This window comes from Notamacropus eugenii, chromosome 4 (assembly GCF_028372415.1).
Source record: "Notamacropus eugenii isolate mMacEug1 chromosome 4, mMacEug1.pri_v2, whole genome shotgun sequence".
NCBI classification, from domain to species: Eukaryota; Metazoa; Chordata; class Mammalia; order Diprotodontia; family Macropodidae; genus Notamacropus; species Notamacropus eugenii.
The window spans coordinates 272604851-272625946 of NC_092875.1; the positions used below are offsets into that span (position 1 = coordinate 272604851).

Sequence of the window (21096 nt, forward strand, 5' to 3'; positions counted from 1 at the left end):
GAAGGAAACAAGCATATGTTAAGGCTTTACTAAAGTTCTAAGCACTTTGCAACCACCCTGGGAGGTAGATGTTGTCATTATTCTCATTTTACAATTGAGAAAACTGAGGCAAACAGAGGTTAAAGGACTTGCCCTGAGTCTCACAACTAATAAGAGTCTGAGGCCAGATTTGAACTTAGGTCCTGCTGAGTCTAGGCCCAGTGCTCTATCTATTGTGTAACTTAATTGTCCTGATGTATAAACCACAAAGGCAGAATTAAGAAAGATAGCTTTATTTTCTCTTTCGTAATATTGTTTTCCTTTGTGTACATGAAGGTGAAAGCATGAGGCAGTTATTATCATGTCAGGCCAAAGAAAGAAATATGATATTTACCTGCTCTCCTTGTGTATGAAATGTGTCTCAAGATGGTTTACAATGAGTGTGACTAGAGAAAGCTATGAGCAGTCATATATGCTTCTGTCTTTCTCAGGTAGAGTGCCATTTTAATGAAGTAACCATCATCTATTTCAATTTACGGGGTGCATGTGTGAATATATTAAGGAAGATTCTGAAGCTCCTTTATTTTTCTTACCTGTTTACTTTCTAAATTCCCATCCTGAAAGTAAAAGAATTGTCATTCTGACTGTGGCCATAAGAGTGATCCACAGTTACTATTTATGGCACGTTTAAGCAACACCATCTATTTGGAAAAAGAGGAAATGAAATCTTTAAGACACTAAGCTCTGTGGCAGGTTGTTCATACTTCAAGGCAGACTAAGTATATTGGCAAGTCTGAAAAATGAAAGTAATGCCTCTTCTAATGGTTAATACATGCTTGGCACTCTGGTACTGCTATGTAGTAGATGCTAGGAAGTACCTGGGATCTTAGATTTACACAGATTTTTTTTTAAAGAAAAATATTTTGCCATGTAATTACTCCAAATGGAGCTTTATTGCCAAACTGTGATTCATTTACGCTGGATTTCAGCTTTCATTTCCCATTGTGACAACCTAGGGAAAAAATATTCATGCAATCAAAACAAGGTTTTACTTCATTGCATTTTATGCTAGAAAATATTTCTTATGAAAATGCAAATTCTGCACTAGCACCCATTACAATTGATGGATGTGGGTGATTTTTTTTCCTATGTCCACATGATTCTCTCAAGTCAGCAGTGTTCGCGATGTAAAGCATAATTTCCTTTTCTCATCAGTGACAGTGTATGAGGTGCGTGTGACAACAGGAGAGTGCTGGAATGCTGGGACAGAATCCAGAGTCTACATTTCTATCTATGGAGAGAAAGGAGATACAGGTTCCAGGCAACTGATTAGATCAAAGAACCCCAAGAAATTTATAAAAGGACAAGTGAGTGAGCAAAATCCATTTCTCTGAATCTAAGAAAAAATACCCTACCTTTACACTATATGACTGGGAGTAATTATTCTCTGAATATTTGCTTTTAATATTTATTGTTCAGTGTGAATATATAATAATTATTACTAAGTAATGAATGCATGAGGTGGATTTAATGCTATATTTAATTACATGCTGTATTTGCATTCATTTTATTAAGTGAAAAAGATGTGTCACAAAGCATTTTGCTCATAGCTCTCCTGGGTGTTTGCTTTTCCACTAAGTCCTGCTTTTTTCCTTAGGGTTTGATGGGGACCATGGGTTTTTTAAGGGTATGACAGTGGAGCGCAGGCTATAGAATTTACTCTCTATCAGGATAGGGTTTGCATGTGTCTGGAGATGGATGACATAGCATCTGAAGCCCAAGACAGCTAAGTTAGTTAATAGGCTTGGCCACAACATGATCCTTTTCTTTTTTTTCTTTGGTCCTATTAACTCTTTGAATTGCCTATTTTTAATGTGTGGAGGGGCTAAAAGTTACATTAGTAGAAGCAGAGGTGAAATCATAGTTCTTCGAAATATTGAAAAGTAGTACTTCACCCCATACACCATGATAAGGTCCAGACATAAGATCTGACTATAAAAGGTCCCATTATAAATAATTTAGAGAAAGAATGAAGAAATTGCCTTTTGGATCTATAGCTAGGGAAGAGTTCATAACCGAGCAATTGACAGGATCACAAAGATAGAAGAGACAATTTTGATTACCTAAAAATAAAAAAAAGTTTCTACACAAACAAATCACATGTAGTTAATATTAGAAAGGAAACAGGTAACTGGGAAAAATCTTTATGATAGGTTTCTCTGATGAAGGTCTTATATCTAAGACATATATAAGAAACTGTTTCAAATCTATAAGAATAAGGATCATTCTTAACTAATAATGGTCAAAGGATATGAGTAAGCAATTTTCAAAGGGAGAAATACAAGCTGCCAATAACCCTATGAAAAAAATCCTTTAAATCATGAATAATTAGAGAAATGTAAATTAAAGCAACTTTGATGCTTTCCACCTTACATTCATCAGAGCAGCTTAGTTGACACAAAAGTGAAAATGACAAATGCTGGAGGGTTTGTGGGAAAACAGGCAAATGTACTGTTGGTGAAGTTATGAACTGGGTCAACCATTCTGCTAAATTATTTGAAATATACCCCCAAAGCTATTAAACCATATATACCCTTTGTACCATCAATATCACTATTAGGTGTATACCCTAAGGAGAGAATCTTGTAGGTGTTTTGTTTTCATCTTAGTGTTCTGGTCATCCAGTAATAGGGACTTGTATCTTGCCAGGATCTAATCCAGGACCAAATTGTTATATTGATTTTCATATAAAAAGTATCTTGAGACTTATCACTTTTTCCTGTACATGTACAAACCACAACAAGATAGGCACATCTTTTTTTGAGTGGAACAATTCTTATCTCTGTCACCAAAGCTCTGCCTTCTTTTGTGTCAGAGTTATAAATTTACTTTTATGTAAATTAAATTTTATTTTTAAAAATTAGCAAGCATTTATTTTCTCTCCTTTCTACCCTTCACCACTTGGAAAAAACCTCAAAACTCTTTTGACAAATATGCCTAGTTAAACAAAACTTAGTTAGGCAAAGCAAGTCCCCTGAAATGAACTTTGGATTGATTTGCTCTAACAGCATTGTTTCTAAGGTAAAGGATTACAATTCTGAAATAAATATAAACTCCTAAACATTTGAAGAAACTACCATAATTATTATAACACACTTATTTATGTAATTATATGTATATATAATTAATATAGATTATCTTTATTATAATTAATTATATGTATATATAATTAATATAGATTATATTTTTATATTTTATTTATATTATAACATTTGTTATATTATAATATATTATAGATATAATGTTATATATTATATAATTATAATACAATAATATATAATTAAATATATATAAAATTGCCACCTCTGTATACCATATCATTTGTGTATTGATAAAATGAGAAAAAAATAAATACTTGAAAACTTTTGGTTATACTCATAAAATTATGTTTTGTTCTTTTGCTTGTCACCTAATTAGAATCATATCAATGAATTTAATTTTGCCTTACCTGTTTTAGTATTATTGTACTTTGCAGTGTTGTTAGAAAGCTGGAAATATCACCTGGATTTAATTATGCTTTTATTAATTGGTTGCAGACTGACATCTTCTCCCTTGAAGCTGTGCATCTTGGGTATTTGTACAAGGTTGTTATAGCACATGATGGACTTGGCTCAGGTGAGACATTTCTACATACGTATATCTAGTGATCAGTTTCTACTGTATTTATGAGAAACATCATGTGTATTTATAAAATGTTGATGACCAGTGTTGTGACTGAGATATGTTGTGTTTATTAAGAAAACAATTTAACTTCTTAATACCTAAATATAAATAACCTCTCCAAATGTTCACTAGATTTTAGAGAGGTGTATTTTTAAAATATATCTTTTAACAAAAGAAGAATGAGAAAGGAATAAAAATACAATGGACGTTTTATACATAGCCAGATCTTATGAACTCCTGTGGTCAGAATACTGTGATCTGTGGTGCTTTCCTTTATGAGAATTTCATCTGATAATTTCATGACTCCTTAAAGGGTGCTATAATTTTAATAGGAATCTGATCAAAAATCTCTGGTAATTTTTTTCTACATGGAACATTATATGCTTGATTCTTATACATACATCTAGTACTTAAAACTCCAGATTACTAAAGTTGGACTTCAGGGAAAAAATAAAAAAAAGCTACTGAATCTTAATTGCCATTTGTAAAAGTATCCATCTTCTGACAAGAGGTCTGGTTTTGACTGATGCCATCCATAACATATTGATTCTATGTGTAAGGGGACATCACTGAACCTCAGTTCTGAAGTGATGAATCTGATGAACATCAAAAGCCCAAGACTAAATTGTGAAGTTCATTGCTTCTGGTCATAGGAATGTGACCTTTGTTGTCACTAATAGTTTAGGGTATGTAAAACTGATCCCGCAGAGGCTGTTACTTCCTTCTGTGTTCCTGAAGGCAGTGTGGGGGGTATAAAGGAAGAAAGAGCTCTGGACTTGGAATCTGGAGAGATTTGGGTAATGATGGCGCTAGTTGATAGGAATACCACACTTGCAGGTTTGCAAACTATTTTATGTGCATTATCTGATTCGAATCTCACAATAATCCTCTGAGTTAGACTCTATAGGTATTATTAACTTCATTTCATAGCTGAAGAAGCAGTCTCAGAGAGTAAGAATGACTTGAACAGAGGTTCATGGCTAGGACATATCATGATGTAAATGGAGCAGTAGACTTGGAGCCGGAAAACTTGAGGTCAAATCCTGCCTCAGACGCTGATGTTTTTTGTAGACATTTCACTTTGCCTCTTTTTTCCTTATCTGTAAGATGGGAATGCATGCCTCCCAAGGTTGCTGTGAGGATTAAATGAGATATGTATGAACCACTTTGCAATCTATAAAGCATTGTATAAATGCTAAATATTATTAATACTATTACCACTATTCATATTGATTATTTATCCACGGATTCATTCCCTTTGGTTTTATATGAAAATATTTTTAAGGAACATGTTTACCTTTCATTTGTAGTAACTTTCAGTGTATTTTAGAAACAAAAATATTGAAACTGTTACATACTTATAATAAACTCATAATTTAATCTTTTCTACTGATATATTTTGTTTTTATAATCATTTATTTTAATTCCTGTTTCTTCCTTCTCCCTCTTCCCAGAGAGACACCTTTATAAAAAAAAAAAGAATTTTTTTTAAATAAAAAAAGAGAAAAAAGCAGTTAAATCAATTAGCATATAAAAATCTGTTATATGTAATGTTTCATACCCATGGATCCCTACTTCTGTAAAAGAGCAAGGGAAATGTGTCTCCTAATATCTCTTTTTTGGGGCCAAACCTTTTCTCCATAATTTTGCAACATCCAGTTTTGATTGTTTTTTTCCATTGTTTCCATTTATAGTGTTGTAGTCATTGCGTAAGGTTTTATTTTCCCCTGGCTTTGCTTAACTTTATTTTGCAACAGTTCATATAAATATTTTTATGCTTCTCTTTATTTTGTTTTTCATTTCTTACAGCATTATACTGCTAGGTTACATACTTTACTACAGCTTATTTATCCATTTCCAAATTTATGGGTATCTACTTTGCTTCTAGGTCTTTGTTACCACAGAGTGCTGCCATAAGTATTTTTGGTGGATATAGATTCTTTCTTTTTGTCATTGAGCTCCTTGGGCTATATATACCTACGTAGCACTGGGTTTACATTTTATTAGCTTAATTACGAATAGATTTCTAGAATGGTTGTACCAAATAACAGTTCAATGCATTATCTATCAATCAGTCAATCCACAAACATTTATTAAGCACTATGTGTCAGGCATTGTGCTAAGTGCTGGGGAGCAAATAGAAAAAAGAAAGACATTTCTTGCCCTGAAAATGCTTACAATCTAAGTAGGGAGGACAACACATAAAAGGGACCTGAATAGGGAGTATATATGTGTGCTGGGGAAGGTACCTGACGTGAAGGAATGGTGGAAAAGTCCCAAAGTATTGTAGCCAGATGAGAAGGGTGCATTAATGTACCTGTCCATAGCTTCCCAGCATTGATCTTTTGCATTTTTTCTCATCTTTATTAATTTGCTGGATGTAACATAAAACCTCAAAGTTTTGTTTTGTTTTTGTTTTGTTTTTTGCAACATTTACATTTCTGTTATTATGGGTAATTTGGAACTCTTTTTCATCTACTTAGCTTTTCCTAATACTCCTTAATGCTAGTGCCTTCCTTTATTTGGATTATCTCCAATTTATGCCGTATAACCTTGTCTGCGCTTATTTATTTTCTTGTTTTCTTTACCATTAGTCTATGAGCTCCTTGGGGTCAGGACTATCTTTTGGCTTTCTCTGTATCCCCGGCTGTTAGCATAAATTCTTTTGCAAATCCAATGACAACTTATCCTTTATTTTTATATTTTTTAAAAATTATATTTAAGTTTCATCTTTTATAGCTTTTTGTGTATATATGTTTGAATCAAGAATACTAAAATTGCCGTTTATTCAGCAAGGTCATATTTTTATGGGAATTTAGGGTCATAATGGTGAATGCATTTTATGACAGTATTTACTAGCCACTTTAGAGTATTTTGAACTTCTTCCTTGATCCTTTTAGCAAGATATAATCTCCCCCTCCTCATGACTCCTAGGTGCACTTCGCATCTTACCTCAATGCTTCAGTGCTTAAAGGACCTGTGATTTCACCAGTGCAAATTGCAGTCCTTTTAAGCCTTGGTTAATGGTCTTCAAAAGTGTTTGTGGTTTAAAAAAAAAAAGCATCTTGAGTTCCCATCGGTGGTGAATTCCTTCAAGCATTATTAGGCTGATTGTCTAATGGCATAGTCCATCTCTAGGCCTATAGTATGTACTTGGTATCATACTATGATTCAACTTTGGCTATTTGAATACACTCTACATCTCCCCAATTAGACTGTCATCAGCTTGAGAGCAGAGAGAGTTTATCATCTCTGAGCACCTAGTGGAATCTGTGGAATCTTAATAAATGGTTTTTTTTTCATTTTAAACAAATTCCACCGTTTCAAAAGTCCTATTAAAACATATATCATAAAAGAATCAGGCTAGAGATACAAGAGTTAAAAGTTTCATATACCTTGTTTGTGTGCTGCTTAAAGTTTCTTTCTCATAAGTTTGACTTTTTTAAATTTTAATTTATTTTTTTTGGTTGCATTTAAAATTCCAAACTGTCTCCTTCTCTCCCTCCTCACTTCACACTAGAGAAGTCTACCATCTGATATATACATACATATCTGTCTGTGTCTGTCTGTCTATCTGTAAAACAATACTATGCATACTTTTATTTATCAGTTCTCTTTCTGGTGGTGGATAGTATCTTCCTTCATGGGTCCTTCATAGTTGATTTGAGTGTTTATAATGCTCAGAATAACTTACTCATTCACCACTGTTCTTTGAGCAATATTGCTATAACATGTACAATGTTCTCTTGCCTCTGCTCATTTCACTCTTTATTATTTCATGCAAGTCTTTTCATATTTTTCTAAAATCAACTAGTTCATCATTTCTATAAGTATAATTTTTCAACCTGTTTAAAATTTGTTTAATAAGAACTTTACATTCACTCTGTATCTAAAACCACATTAATTCTTCTTGAATATCAACCTGATCCATTAATAATTCATGTTAACATTACATTTTCCTTTCTTTCAATTTTTATTCAGGAAATGGTTGGTTTCTGGATGATATCGTGATCAAAGACCATACCACAGATCTTGAATATGCCTTCTTGTGTCACAGGTATTAGAGTATGTATGTATGCAATCCAACTCAATGTGCGCCTTTGTGATATATTCTCTGGTTCATAGTTTTTGTATATTTGAAAACTAGCCACTTTCTATTGTCTCTGGTCCTTGGTAATTTATACCTGGATAATTTATTATTTTTTTAGATTCTTTTCATGTAGAAAAATTACAAACATTTTTGAAATGCCATATTTCTAGCCTATTTTAATTTAAATTCTCTCCTTTCTGGTTCCTTCTGTAATAGTGCATTTGTGATATCACTGATTAGAGATATGGCTGTAGTTTTTGTGGCCAAGTAACAGAGCAAACCACTGGCCCACATAACACTGACTTTATTACCTTGACCTCATTAGGACTGTTAATTCATTGAACTACTTTGACATTAACTCTGGCAGTACAGGTTTATTTTCCTGGCTGCTTGTGGACTTCTATGACAGATTCAGGTAGAGAATCAGTTATCCCCCTCTTGGTCCTCTGCATTCCTTCTCCCTATCCTTCCTTGTACCCACTGGAAATGGATTACTCTCACCAATATCTTCTATCCATTATTTTAGACTTGGTTGGCTAAGTGTCAAAGATAGGTCATTTTGAGCATTAAACATAATTGAGTTCTTTTTCTCTTTGTAGATGGCTGGATCATGGAGAGGATGATGGAAAAATTATTAGAGAACTGTACCCTAGTGATAATAGCACCTTCTTTGGGAGTAAGTGCTGAACACCTGAGTGTCTTGGGGAATTTGCTTTTACTATTGCTACTATAGAAGCCATGAGATTTCTAAAGTTAACAGTTCTTTTTTTCTTTTATCTCCACAGGGGAAAAGTTAGAACTTCAAAGAAAAGAAGCAGTAAGGTCTTTGTTTTGAGTTTTAAATTAGTGTATACAGTTTTCAAATAGCCATTTTATAAGTGGTAAAACAAAACAGGACATAAATTTTGTATGCAGTGTTTGTTTCTATGTGGTATTTCCCCCTTTGTGCCTTCTCATATTAGTTTTAACATTTTTGTTTCCATTGTTGTTATTGTAATGGTAATTTAAATGGGAAGATCTTTCCCATTCCTTAAGAGGCCCATGTGATCTGAGAAATTTAAGTGGAAATCTAAGTCACATGTGGTAGGAGGAGCTTGTTGAATAGGTGGAACAGGAAGGGTGGAGCAGAATTGAGAGGAAGTTATTGAGAGCAGTTAGAGTAGAGGGAGAAAGAGGATACAGGCAAGCAGACAGCTAAGCTCATGCCTGTATTTATTTTGTTTGTTTGTGGAAAGTGGGGAGGGGAAGTGTGGAAATGGTGTTATCCCCTGCAGTAATAATGTGTATTGACTTCTTGGCTACTATGACAGATTTGGCTTTCTGGTGTTGGGATTTGGCTTTCTGGTGTCGGAATAAATGTTTTTCTTTTGCCTTCTATATGGAGAATCTGTCATACTTTGCTATTCCAAACTATGCCAGCATGTTCATAGTCAACCTTAGTGCTGTGATTATTGCTTGGGTGATACAGGTATGTGTGTGTGTGTCTCTCTCTTTTTTTTAATCAGTGGACTGCTGAAAGTTGGAAATTAAAGAAAGGAAACACTCTTCAGTTCTACAACCAACTAAGTGGAGGTTTTGTCCGTCTCCACCCAGATGGCACAGTTGATGCTCTTGGAGAAAAGACAGACAAAAATGGTATGCATTTGACTAGAGCATGTGGCGGTGTGGTGGATACGGGTTGCAGATTTTGAGACTCAATTTTATTACATTTAAGTGCCAGGTAGTTTTGGACAAGAATTAGACCCACCGCATTCTCTTTTTTTGACAGTTCCATTTATTAAGCATTTATTAAAATCTGAGTTCTATCCATCTAGCTATAACTATATGTACATACATACATATATATAATCTATTTATATGAATATACATGTATCTATATGCATCTATTTCCATTTCTCCTTTCTTTCTCTCCATTTATATATGTATATATGTGTGCATATGTTACATACACATATATACATACACATACACACATGATATATCCCCTTACCTATATAAAGTTTTCAGTTTAGTTGGAAGATGACATGAACACCAGAGACTATAACATATAAAATTATATGACAGATGTGTTAGGAAGTTCCAAGAAAAAGTGAGGTCTGAAGGAGAAGGTCATTACTGACGTGGTGAGGGGGAAATTATGGAACATTTAACCCTTGCATTGCATTTTTAACAGTAGATGAAACTTCAGCAGCTTAAGGTATGATCATTCCAGACGCAGAGAAAAACATAAGCAGAAATATGGTGACTAAAGAGCACAGTTGCATCCTTATTGGGTAGATAGTAGTCTGTTTTCCCTGGAGCACAGAGCATGTCAAAGACAGAAATATATTGGAAAAGTAGGTCATATCATGGAGGACTTTGAATCTCTGGCACAGGACTTTATATTGTATTCATTTGATAATAGGGGGCCACTGAAGATTTTTGAGTCGAGGATCAATGTGATTATGTTTCTAGCTAAGTAAGTTAAGTAAGATTATTTTAGACAGATTAGAGGAAAGAGTGTGTCTCCATTAACATGCACGATCATCATGTGCAGTGTTAAAAGATGTCCAAACAGTGCCACCATGTTATGGAATAAGATGTGTTGAAGAAGTTGGAACTTGGCGTTCTTTAACAAAAGGATAAAATATAAGTTCTGGGCATTGATTGTTTTTAGGAAGCAAAAATATAACTCTTGTAGGACTCAATTTCAAACAGTTGAGACTTCATAGACAAAAAATCCAAAACTAGGTCCTTTATGTTAATACCCTTCCTTGCCCCAAATTGACTTCTTTCTAATAGAATATTTTATCCGCTGCACAACATAGCATAGTTGATAACACCCAGTTCTTGGGCCAACTCTTTTTTAGACCTACCAGTTAAGAGTGCTGCATGTTTCCTACAACCATCTGATGCCTAATCTTTTCTCTGACTAAAACATTCTCTTTTCTAAATATTGCATGCTGTGCTTCTCTCTAATATACTCTCTTTTTTTCCTTTTAAGTCCTCTTGAATTTCAGTGGATTAAAGTTGGTAATAAATAATAGCTCATGAAAGTCAATAAAGATCTATGGATAGAGCTTGTAACTGTCAAAATGGGGGGCAGGGAGGGAGTCTTGCCCTGAAGAGCTCTCAGTCATCTTGAATGTGCTAGTACTGTGTAAACCACAATGGGCAGTCCAAAGCAGGTAGGTGCTTAGGGGAGGTGAATAGAATTCGATGGCTTAGCTGGCATTCCTCTGGCAATAGCGGGCCTTTTGATAATTGCATGCAGTGTGGTTTCCTGATGTTCAGTGGCCCATAAATCCTCACTGTGAGGCAGTTTTTTACATCTTTGGAGTGTGTTATAATAGACAGCACTGATCTATGGACAACTTGCCAATGAAAGCTCTGAAGAGGGTCTTCGTGGCATAAGATTTTTCAATGCATAAAATAGGCAGCAAAGTTTTGATTCCCCACTCACATATCAATCCTTCCAGCTGGTTATCCAGCTGGATGTAAGTTCCACCACTTGCATGACTCAGAGCTGGATTGCTCATTTCTCTAAGACTATTGAACCATTTTGTGGTACCGTGGGGTCTAAAAGTGGTTGCCCAGCAGCAGAATGTCCAGGAAATCCCAAAGGGAGTTTTCATTTTATGATCATCAGCTATGAGCTACTAAAAAAATAATAATCAAGCAAAACAAGGACAGAAACAAAAATCTTCTACCAGTTACTTCTTTGCCTCATGTTCATCCCCAAGGCTCCACATCCAGACTGAACCAACAAGTAAAGCTATTTGATTTTTAACACTAAATTCTTGATGGATAGATTTATGGCTGAGTCGGTTTCATAGGATTCCTGCTGAGATTTTTAACAGCCTTGCTGGCAAAATCAGCTTCCTGTGGCAGCCTATGTCCATTGTACTCGTCTCCTGTGTGTGTGAAGAGGCTCATTCAAGAACTGTTCATCCTATGGATTCAAGCGTGCCACCTACAAATCTGGGGTGCCTGACATCCTAAAAGGGTTAATCAGGCTATTTAGTGGGATGCATCACACCCTAGTAGCCAGCAGTATGGTGCTGTTTTCTTCCAAAACATCTGATGAGTTTGTCTAGACATCCACGTATGTGTCTATGTCTATCCTATTTATGATTCTGAAAATTAATGTTTATGTGTCGGTAAGTTTTGTGCCTCTCTAACATACTCTATAAAGCAAAATGCTTTGTTGTATAAGGTCTCATCTGAACCTTCCAATAACCCTGTGAGGTAGGTGCTATTATTGTGCCTATTTTACCGATGAACAAACTGAGACTGAAAGCTCCTAAGTAACTTGTTCTTTTTCATATAACTAGTAAAGGTCTGATGCAGAATTTGAAATCAGGTGTTTCAGACTCCAGATTCAGCACTCTTGAAACCTGTGTCACCTAACTGCCTATGACGACTTGTGTAAAGTTAGCATGTTATAATAATGAGGACTGACTTTGGAGAAAAAAAAACCGTGCATTTGAAACTCTTCTACCTGGGTGAAAATGATGAAATACTTTATAATCATTCTAAACTTCCTTTGTAAAATGAGAATGACAATAACTCACATTATTTTACTCATGGTATAATTTTAAGGAAATGGATTTTTAAACTATATTACTTTGTGAAAAGAATTTTGGATTCAGATGAATGATTTAACGACTGTCATTTAAAAGTCTTGTGATCTTGAGTAAGTCCCTCATCCTTTCTAAGCCTCAGATGACTTATCTGAAAACCAGTATGATTTGGATCAGAGGACTTTTAAGATCTCTTATAGCTCTACATTTATGATCCTATTAAGTATCTTATTACAGTTTTGTAAGCATTAGAATATACAAAGTATTTCACTTGTATATTTATAAAGTAGTATTTAGAAAATGTTTTAAGTACATATTTACAAGTATTAAAAAGTATGTTTGTGTTGATAACCAGGAAAGCAAATTTCTGGGGCTTGGCAACTAGTCATTTATTAAGTGCCTACTGTATACCAGACACTTTACTAAGAACTAGGGTTACCAAGAAATGCAAACAAACAAAAAAATCCTTGCTCAATTTTTATTGCCTTGGGCAAATTAATTGACTTCTTTGAATCTCAGTTTCCTCTTTGATTAGGTGAGGGATTTAGATGAGACATACTATTATTTATTCTTTTTAAGTCACTGCAGAGAGTATAGTAAGTAGGTGGAGAGGATGTGTTTAGGAGATGAGGATGGTGATAGTGAATGGGATAAACCAATGGGAAACCTTGATTAGCAATGCTGATTATGCTAGCTCTCTTAAATAAGTTCCAGAGGGTGGAAGACGCCCTGCCCACCTCTTTGTCCTCTTATGTACAAGTCAACTTTTAACTCTACTTCTTTCCAGCTGTTCATTTAATGATTTGCTGAGCTGAGGCTTTTCTTTGCTAATTGTCAAGAGCTTGCAGATTAAGAAGGAAAGAAACTCAAGCAAGAGAAATATTATGAAACTATATATAGGAGATAGCATGCTATCATGTAAAGAACAGTGATCCGAAGTCAGGAGAGCTGCCTCTGTATCTGCAACGTGATGTTTAATAACTGGATGAGTAGTACAGGCAAATCGCCTTAGTTCTCTAAGCCTCAGCTTGTTAATCTCTAAAATGAGTATAGGATATTTACATGACTTCACACACAGTCTTGTTTATGAGAGAAAAGAAAAACCTCTGTAGCCCTTAAATACTCTAGAAAAATGAGTTAGTAAAGGAATACTGGATTGAATCAGGAGAACTATTTTGAGGAACTCTGTCGTTGCCTACTTGTATGACTGTAGTCTGGTTAATTGGCCTTTGCAAAGTTTAGTTTCATAAATCATTAGGTTCGAACTGGATAACCTCTGAAGTTCTCTTCAGCTTGATAGCACTGTGCTTCCTGCTATAATTCCAGGATTTCCATCACTTCCCATACTCTCAAGCAGTTAATAGCTATTTGATCTTGAGTGGTTTTTAATCTTCATGGGGTTCCTGAGTATTTGGGCTCTGACATTTCCCCTTCTCTGCTTAGCATGGACAGCATCAATTTCTGTTACTGCATCATCTCTAATTGCTTTGTTTTCTTTATGCAGTTGAGAATTTTTGATTAGCTCCTCCTAGCTTCTAAGTTACTCTGCTAGTGGACTTTGTCACTGGTTAAAAGAATACAAATAAGGGGATAAGTTTGGGTAATATTTAATATCACTAGAATAAGAATGGTGATAAACAAGTTTTAAGTTTGAGAAATGGAAAAGATTAAAGGCTTGTATTTTTCCATCCTGGAGACACTTCTGCCCTGCCTCTTCTGATTGGTGACTGCCTTTTCTAGACCAACTACTATTTCAGGAAAAGTCCCAGCCATGCTTCAGTTCACTCTCAACTCTCCTGCAAGCTCCTCCAGAGATTTTACTGCCTTGGAGATACTTTTGCACACTGTACCCTTTCCTTTAAAAAATTTTTTTTCCTCTTCTTTTTTTTAATTTGTGGAATGAAACACACATTTCCATAACAGAGTGTAATAAAAAAATGATTCCACATGAAACTACAAGTCTATTATGTACATCTTGATATTCCTTTTAAATATATAATAAAGTTCTCATGTAACTTTCTTTTTTCCTTTTTTCTTCCCCCTCCCTTAACCTAGAGATGGTTACCATTAGACATATATATACACATATACACATGTATAATCATTCTATATGTACTTCTATTTATCAGTTCTTTCTCTGGATGCAGATAGTGTCTTTCTTCTTATGTCCTTTGTAGTTAACTTGACTATAAGACTCAAAATGACTTATTAGCTCAAAGTCACTTTTAAAACAATATTGCTATTTCAGTACACAATCTTTTCTTAGTTCTGCTCATTTTGCTCTTTGTTCTTTCATGCAAGTTTATGCATGTTTTTCTGAGATCAAGGAGCTCATCAATTTTTACAGCACAGTAGTATTGCATTGCAATCATATACAACTTGTTCAGCCATTCCCCAGTTGGTGGGCATCTCTGTAATTTGCAGGTCTTTGCTACCACAAAGAGGGTTGTTATAAATATTTCAGAATCCTTTTCTATTCTACCTTGATAATCTGCCCCCCTCCAAGCTCTAGAAAAAGGAAGTAGGATCCAATTAACTCTACCATTGTTCTTGGAGAGAGTGTATCTTTTTCCCTATTTGTCCATTATTCTCTTTCATGGGTGTTCTTCTCTAATAGAATGTAAACTATAGATAGATGGATAGATAGATAGATAGACGGCATTTACTAAGCACTTATTATGTGCTAGGCATTGTGCTAAGAGTTGAGGATAAAAATATAAATAAATAAGACAGTGTCTGCCATATGGGGGCTTAGAATCTAATGGGGGCAAAGTAATATATAAAAAAGGGATGGAAAAGGATATGGGGTGAGCCTTGGCATGGAGATGGTCTGAAAGTGAGGTGAAGGCCTAGATATGGGCAAGATAAGGTGAAAAGTCACCAATTAGAGGGAAAAGTGGTTCTGGAAATGGAATCCAAGATTCTCACATAGAATCATTGGACACAATACCCTGAGTAAAGAAGGACTTCCACAGGGGCAGAGCCAAGATGACAGAGTAGAAGGAGGGACCTGTAGAAGCTCTCCTCCTGCAGTCCATTAAATACCTATAAAAAAAATGACTCTATACAAATTCTAGAGCAGCAGAAGTCACAAAACAATGGAGTGAAAGAGATTTCCAGCCCAAGACAACCTGGAAGGCTGACAGGAAAAGTCTATCACACTAGGTTCGGGGTGAAGGGCAGGCCATGGAGTGCAGCCCAGCCGTGGTCATGTGGCACAGCTCTGACAGGACTGGAGCAGGCTTCAGGGTACGGAATCCTGGACAGCAGCTGCAGTTCTCAGATTACTCCACCCACAAATTTCAAAGATAGCTTCAAAGGTCAGTGAGAAAACTCTTTCATCTGGGTGAGAAGGAGCAGGGTCCTGCCCTACTCACAGCCCCAGGTGTCCCCAGGTGGTGGCAACATCCATTTTTGGAACCCTCAGCCTAAAGACTCTGAGGGAATTGAGCTGCTGATCTGAATCTTAGCACTGAGCAGAGGTCCTGGGGTGGGAAAGAGAACTGGCTGGTGGAACTGGTGGAGGCTCTGGAGAGGGAATTCTACTTGCAGATCCTGGGCAGAAAAGCTTGTGATTGCTCCCAGGGCAGGAGAGGAGTAAACTCCCCTCCCTTGATTGCACCACTTTGGAAGAATTAAGAACTTACAAGTCCCTAGAGTATACCCTCCTCTTGACAAAGGACTCAAAAGTCAAGTAACTGGTTGGGAAAATACCCACAAAAGGGGAAAAAAAAATAAGACTATAGAAGGTTACTTTCCTGGTAAACAGATATTTTCTTATATCCTTTCAGATGAGGAAGAACAATGCATACCATCAGAGGAAGACATAAAAGTCAAGACTTCTGCATCTAAAATCTCCAAAATAAATATGCAATGGTCTCAGGCCATGGAAGAGCTCAAAAAGGATTTTGAAAATCAGATAAGAGAGGCGGAGGAAAAATTGGGAAGAGAAATGAGAATGATGCAAGAAAATCATGAAAAACAAGTCAACAGCTTGCTAAAGGAGACCCCAAAAAATGCTGAAGAAAATAATACTTTTAAAAATAGACTAACCCAAAGGGCAAAAAGAGTCCAAAAAGCTAATGAGGAGATGAATGCTTTAAAAAGCAGAATTAGCCAAATGGAAAAGGAGGTTCAAAAGCTCCTGGAGAAAATAGTTCTTTAAAAATTAGAATGGAGCACATGGAAGTTATGACTTTACAAGAAACCAAGAAATTGCAAAACAAAACCAGAAGAATGAAAAAAATAGAAGAGTGTGAAATATCTCATTGGAAAAACAACTGACCTGCAAAATAGATCCAGGAGAAACAATTTAAAAATTATGGGATTACCTGAAAACCATAATCAGAAAAAGAGCCTAGACACCATCTTTCATGAAATTATCAAGGAAAACTGTCCTGATATTCTAGAACCAAAGGGTAAAATAAATATTGAAAGAATCTACTGATCACCTATTGAAAGAGATCCCAAAAGAAAAACTCCTAGGTATGTTATAGCCAAATTCCAGAGTTCCCAGGTCAAGGTGAAAATATTGCAAGCAGCCAGAAAGAAACAATTTGAGTATTGTGGAAATACAATCAGGATAACACAAGATCTATCAGCTTCTACATTAAAGGACAGCAAGGCTTGGACTATGATATTCCAAAGGTCAAAGGAGCTAGGATTAAAACCAAGAATCACCTACCCAGCAAAACTGAGTATAATATTTTAGGGGAAAAATGGTTTTTCAATGATATAGAAGACTTTCAAGCATTCTTGATGAAAAGACCAGCATCGAATAGAAAATTTGACTTTCAAACACAAGAATCAAGAGAAGCGTGAAAAGGAAAACAGGAAAGAGAAATCATAAGGGATTTACTAAAGTTGAATGGTTTACATTCCTACATGGAAAGATCATATTTGTAACTCTTGAGACTTTTCTCAGTATTTGGATAGTTGGAGAGCTTACACACACACACACACACACACACACAGACATATTTATAGACAGAGGGCACCGGATGAGTTGAATAAGAAGGGATGATATCTAAAAAAATAAAATTAAGGGATGAGAGAGGAATATATTGGGAGGAGAAAGGGAGAAATGGAATGGGGCAAATTATCACTAATAAAAGAGGCAAGAAAAACCTTTTTCAATGGAGGGGAAAAGGGGGGTGGTGAGAAGCAAAAGGTGAAGCTTACTCTCATCACATTTGGCTTAAGGAGGGAACAACATGCATAATCAATTGTTATGAAAATCTCTTACACTACAGGAAAGTAGGGGAGAAGGGGATAAGTGGGGAGAAGGGATGAAAGAAAGGAGGCTAAATGGGAGGAGGGAGTAATTAGAAGTAAACACTTTAGGGGAGGGACAAGGTCAAAAGACGGAATAGAATAAATGGTGGGTCAGGATAGGATGGAGGGAAATATAGTTACTCTTTTACAACATGACTATTATGGAAGTCTTTTGCATAACTATACATGTATAGCCTCCATTGAGTTGCTTGCCTTCTCAGTGGGGATGGGTGGGGAGGAAGGAAGCGAGAGAAATTGGAACTCAAAGTTTTAGGAATAAATATTGAGAATTGCTTTTACATGCAACTAAGAAATAAGAAATACAGGTAATAGGGTATAGAAATCTATCTTGCCCTACAAGAAAAGAGAGGAGATGGGGATAAGAGAAAGGAGGGGTGTGATAGAAGGGAGGACAGATTTGGGGAAGGGGTAATCAGAGTGCATGGTGTTTTGGGGTGGAGAGGGGAGAGATGGGGAGAAAATTTGGGACTCAAAATCTTGTGGAAATGAATGTTGAAAACTAAAAATAAATAAATTTTAAAGAAAGAAAAGAAAGGAGTTCCATACAAGTGACCAGGAAGGGCAGGGACTGTTGTTGCTTTGTTCTATTTGTATTCCTTGGGGCAGCAAGGTGGCTCAGGTTATAGAGTGTTCAGTCTGGAGTCAGGAAGTCACCACTCCCTGAGTTCAAATTTGGACACTTAACTGGCTGTGTGACCCTGGGCAAGTCACTTAACCCTGTTTGCCTCAGCTTCCTCATCTGTAAAATTAACTGGAGAAGGAAATGACAGTACTGCTGTATCTTTGATAAGAAAAACCCCAAATGAGGTAACAAAGATTTAGATGTGATTGAAACAACTAAACAACATCAGATTTGTATCCCCCACACTTAACTCAGTTCTTGGTACATAATAATTACTTAATAAATATGAATACAGCATTGGGCCTGGAGTCAGGAAAACCCAAGTTAAAATCTGCCTCAGGTCTTTCCTAGCTGTGTGTTGCTGGGCAAGTCATTTAACCTTTTTTGCCTCAGTTTCACAATTACAAAATGGGTATTATAATAGTGCCTACCCTGAGGGTTATTGTGAGGATCAAATGAGATGATATTTGTTTAGGGAAATAATATTTGAAAAGTAATTAGCAAAGTGCCTGGCACATAGGAAGCACTGTATAAATGCTTATTCCCTTTCCTGTTCTCTTCCTTTCCTTTTATCCATTCAACCCTACTTACTTGCATCTCATACTTATATACTATGAATATTTTCTTCCAGAATAGAGTCAGAGAGCTGGACTCTGGCAGACAAGAAAGAATTGTTTACTGATATTGGCATATCAGAACCAAATATGTATTTTTAATCCAGTGTTTTATTTTTCACCAGTTACATGTAAAAACATTTAACATTCATATTTAAAATTTTGAGCTCCAAATTCTCTCCCTCCCTCCCTCCCCTCCTCCCCCTTGAGAAGGCAAGCAATTCAACAAACATTGTTTCTGTGTCGTCATGCAAAAAATATCCATAATAGCTATGCTGTGAAAGAAAACATAGACGAAAGGAAACTCAAGAAAAATAAAACCAAAAAATGTATACTTCAGTCTGTGTTCAGACACCATCAGTTTTTTTCTGGGGATGGATAACATTTTTCATCATAAGTCCTTCAGAGTTTTCTTGGATCATCTTATTACTGAGAATAGCTAAGTCATTCACAACTGATCATCTTACAATATTGCTGTTATTTTATATAGTACATTTCATTTTGCAACAGCCCATGCAAGTCTTTCCAGATTTCTCTGAGAGTATCCTGCTCATCATTTCTTACAGTACAATAGCATTCCATCACAATCATGTAATCACAACTTGTTTAGCCATTCCCCAATTGATGGGCAACCCCTCAATTTCTAATTCTTTGCTCCTAGAAAAGAACTGCTATAAATATTTTTGTGTATCAGAATCAAGTATTTTTATACAGTAAGGGCATTAACTAATTAGACAAGAGGTCAGAATCAATATTATATCAGAAGAACTAGTACAGATGAGAACATATTGTATACAGCTGTTACAACTTTAAGCTGAACTATTCAAATAAGCAATTAGGGCAAAACAATGGGAAACGGAAAAAAGGCCAAATAACCTTGATCATCACTATTTCTTGTAAAAACTTAATCCATGGAAAATAGTTACCACAAGATAGAGAACCAAAAGCCACAGATACACTTGATCTCTTTACTTATTGGAGAGAGATGGTAGCCAAGAACACCACCAGTTTACAGATTAACCATTTTAAAAGTTTTTTTTTTTTTAAATCTGAACCAAAATATCAATGAAGAAGCCTTTCCACACCTACAACAGAATACAAAATAAAGATGCTATGTGAAACCATCCATCTTCATTTCATATTGCTTGCTTTTTTCTTAAAAAAATATTTTTTTCAATTACATGTGAAAACAGTTTTTAATATTGTTTTTAAAATTTTGGGTTCTCTCCCTGCTTCCCTTCCCTGTCCCCTCCTTGAGAAAGCATGCACTTTGATATAATTTATACATGTTCAGTCTTGCACATCACATTTCCATTTTAGTCATGTTGTAAAAGAAAATAGACAACCCCCCCTCCAGGAAAAATAGAGAAATTAAAAAAATATGCTTTGACATGCATTCTGACTTCATCCTTTTTCTGAACATAGATAGCAGTTTTTAATCGTAAGTACTTCAAAATTGTCTCTGATCATTGTATTGCTGAGCTCCTTCAATATTGTTGCCGCGTACAATATTCTCTTGGTTCTTGTCTCTTTACTTTATTTCAGTTCATATGAGGGTTTTTTTGGATTTTTCTAAAGGCATCCTGCTTGTCTTTTCTTAAAGCATACTGTGTCACAATCATATACCACAACTTGTTCATCTATTTCCCAATTAATGGGCATCTCCTCAATTTCCAGTTCTTTGCCACCACAAAAAAAGCTGTCATAAACATTTTTGTGCATATAAGACCTTTTCCTTCTTTTAAAAAAATTTCTTTGGGTTATAGACCTAGTAGTGGTATTGCTGGGCCAAAGCGTTTGCATGGTTTTATAACCCTTTCGATATAGTTTCAAATTGCTCTCCAGAATGGTTGGATCAATTCACAACTCTGTCAACAGTATTTGTGTTCCAATTGTCCCATATCCCCTTTAACATTTGTCAGTTTCCTTTTTTGTCATATTATAGCCAATCTGATAGGTGAGAGGTGGTACCTCAGAGTTGTTTTAATTTATACTTATGTAATTAATAGTGAAAATGACTATAGATAACTTTGATATCTTCATCTAAAAACTGCCTGTTCATATCCTTTGAACATTTATCAGTTGGGGAATGACTTGAATTGTTATAAATTTGACTCAGTTCACTATATATTGGAGAAATGAGGCCTTTTTCAAAGAAAGTTACTGTAAAAATTGTTTCACAAAGAGAACCACTATATATTTCCCTCCATC

General features: G+C 35.5%; 1 protein-coding gene across 5 annotated transcripts in view; it reads left to right on the forward strand.

Annotated features, from left to right (window-relative positions):
* The window catches only part of LOC140501243 (lipoxygenase homology domain-containing protein 1-like), a 680545-nt gene that overhangs the window by 121784 nt on the left and 537665 nt on the right, over positions 1 to 21096 (forward strand). For all 5 annotated transcript variants that reach the window (XM_072604606.1, XM_072604605.1, XM_072604607.1 and 2 more), the window contains 6 exons: positions 1195 to 1346; positions 3576 to 3654; positions 7684 to 7759; positions 8392 to 8468; positions 8578 to 8609; positions 9298 to 9427. In XM_072604606.1, the coding sequence (XP_072460707.1) occupies positions 1195 to 1346; positions 3576 to 3654; positions 7684 to 7759; positions 8392 to 8468; positions 8578 to 8609; positions 9298 to 9427 (546 nt within the window). The remainder of the gene's footprint in view (positions 1 to 1194; positions 1347 to 3575; positions 3655 to 7683; positions 7760 to 8391; positions 8469 to 8577; positions 8610 to 9297; positions 9428 to 21096) is intronic.